The 1,576-nt window shown below is 34.2% G+C and overlaps 1 protein-coding gene across 1 annotated transcript in view; it reads left to right on the top strand.

Annotated features, from left to right (window-relative positions):
• The window catches only part of LOC119590787 (galactose mutarotase-like), a 7,918-nt gene that overhangs the window by 4,658 nt on the left and 1,684 nt on the right, over positions 1-1,576 (top strand). Inside the window, exons 5-8 of the mRNA XM_037939499.1 lie at positions 60-155; positions 500-613; positions 833-920; positions 1,134-1,298. Of these exons, the coding sequence (XP_037795427.1) occupies positions 60-155; positions 500-613; positions 833-920; positions 1,134-1,298 (463 nt within the window). The remainder of the gene's footprint in view (positions 1-59; positions 156-499; positions 614-832; positions 921-1,133; positions 1,299-1,576) is intronic.

Below are 1,576 nucleotides of genomic sequence, written 5' to 3' on the forward strand. Positions count from 1 at the left end.
CGATATCAGGTTGATAACGCCTTAAATAGCTATTCATTGAATACTCTTTCCTTCCATAGTACATCTGGGAGAGTTGCATTAACAATGGGAGTGTCTTCTTCTCCCACTTCAGCCCAGACGGAGACCAAGGGTATCCTGGGGATGTTTTAGCACAGGTAAAGATACAGGAGGAAACCACAAATGTTCATGTATATATTCTTGGCTCATACATTGAGTACAGGAATATACCTTTTATGTGTTTTTGTTATTTCCATTATATATATCTGTTAACCTGTGTTGTTGTTTTTTGTGTTGTGTAGCTAATGTGAATGGTTAGCATTATAAAGACTTTCATAGTCTTCAAACTATATATATTTTATTAGTTAAGTCCTTAACAATACTCGTTTATACTGTTTTGTTGAATACTGTAAATAGACACTTCTATCTAACTGCAGTACATGAAGATAAGATGAAATTAAAAATAGATTAAAATGTAAGGAAATGAATTACAAAATTTCAGGTGAAATACACTCTAGATGATGAAGGTGGTCTACACATTGATTACGAAGCCATGACAACACGTGCAACAACAATCAACATGACAAACCATGCCTTTTTCAACCTGGCTGGACATGTGAGTATGACAATTCATAATTTTTGCTTATTTTTACATGTTTTTCCTTTCCTTTTTCTGAAGGAAGTTAAATTGCTAGTCCTTATGGTAATACCTAATTAGCAGATGAAGTAGACTGTAATATCAAAGCATTTTAAACTTGTGATATGCATGAAGGAATGCTAAAATTCCTTTCAACTACAACAAATACATAATATAATATTTTGTGTGCATTTTCAGGCTGCAGGACAAAAGGGGTTGTTTGAACATGTTGTAAAGTTGAATGCTAACTGCTTCACACCAGTCTCTGATCAGCTCATTCCAACAGGTTTGTCATAATCATCAGTAAAAGCAAGTTGAATTGACTGGTATGTCATTAAATAATAGAAGTGAGGAATAAAAGCTTTGGGAGAATATTTGCATGAAAATTTAAGAAAATGGCCCATGATAGTACATACCTACTTCCCGTACTTCTAAAATATACAGATACTGTATGTAAATGTACTTAAACTACATAATGAGAGAATTATCTGCAACACAGGAGAACTAACCCCTGTAGGAGGGACAGGATTTGACCTCCGCAGCCCAACCACCTTCAAAGAGGCCCTTACTAATGTTCCCGGAGGAATCGATCACAATTTCTGCATTCACGAAAAGCAGAGGGGACTTCTGGAGTTTGCTGCTTCCTTTCATCATCCTCCATCTGGTATGCAGACTGAGAATTGTATATAGATTATGCATTTCTTGTGTTAATTGAAAATTGCATAGCTGATATATGTAATTCTAGTGTATTGAAGACTATATGTAGTAATGTGACGTATGTGCATTGAGAATTAGACTACTTATGGTTTTGTAATTTTCATGTTTATAGACAATTACAAGTAGTTCAAATTATTGTTATGCTTATGGAGAACTATGTATGGATTATTGAGACTTGTATACATGAAATAATATTTTCAGGATTTCCATATGCATTACCATACT

The sequence above is a fragment of the Penaeus monodon genome, chromosome 27 (assembly GCF_015228065.2).
Source record: "Penaeus monodon isolate SGIC_2016 chromosome 27, NSTDA_Pmon_1, whole genome shotgun sequence".
In the NCBI taxonomy this organism is placed as follows: domain Eukaryota; kingdom Metazoa; phylum Arthropoda; class Malacostraca; order Decapoda; family Penaeidae; genus Penaeus; species Penaeus monodon.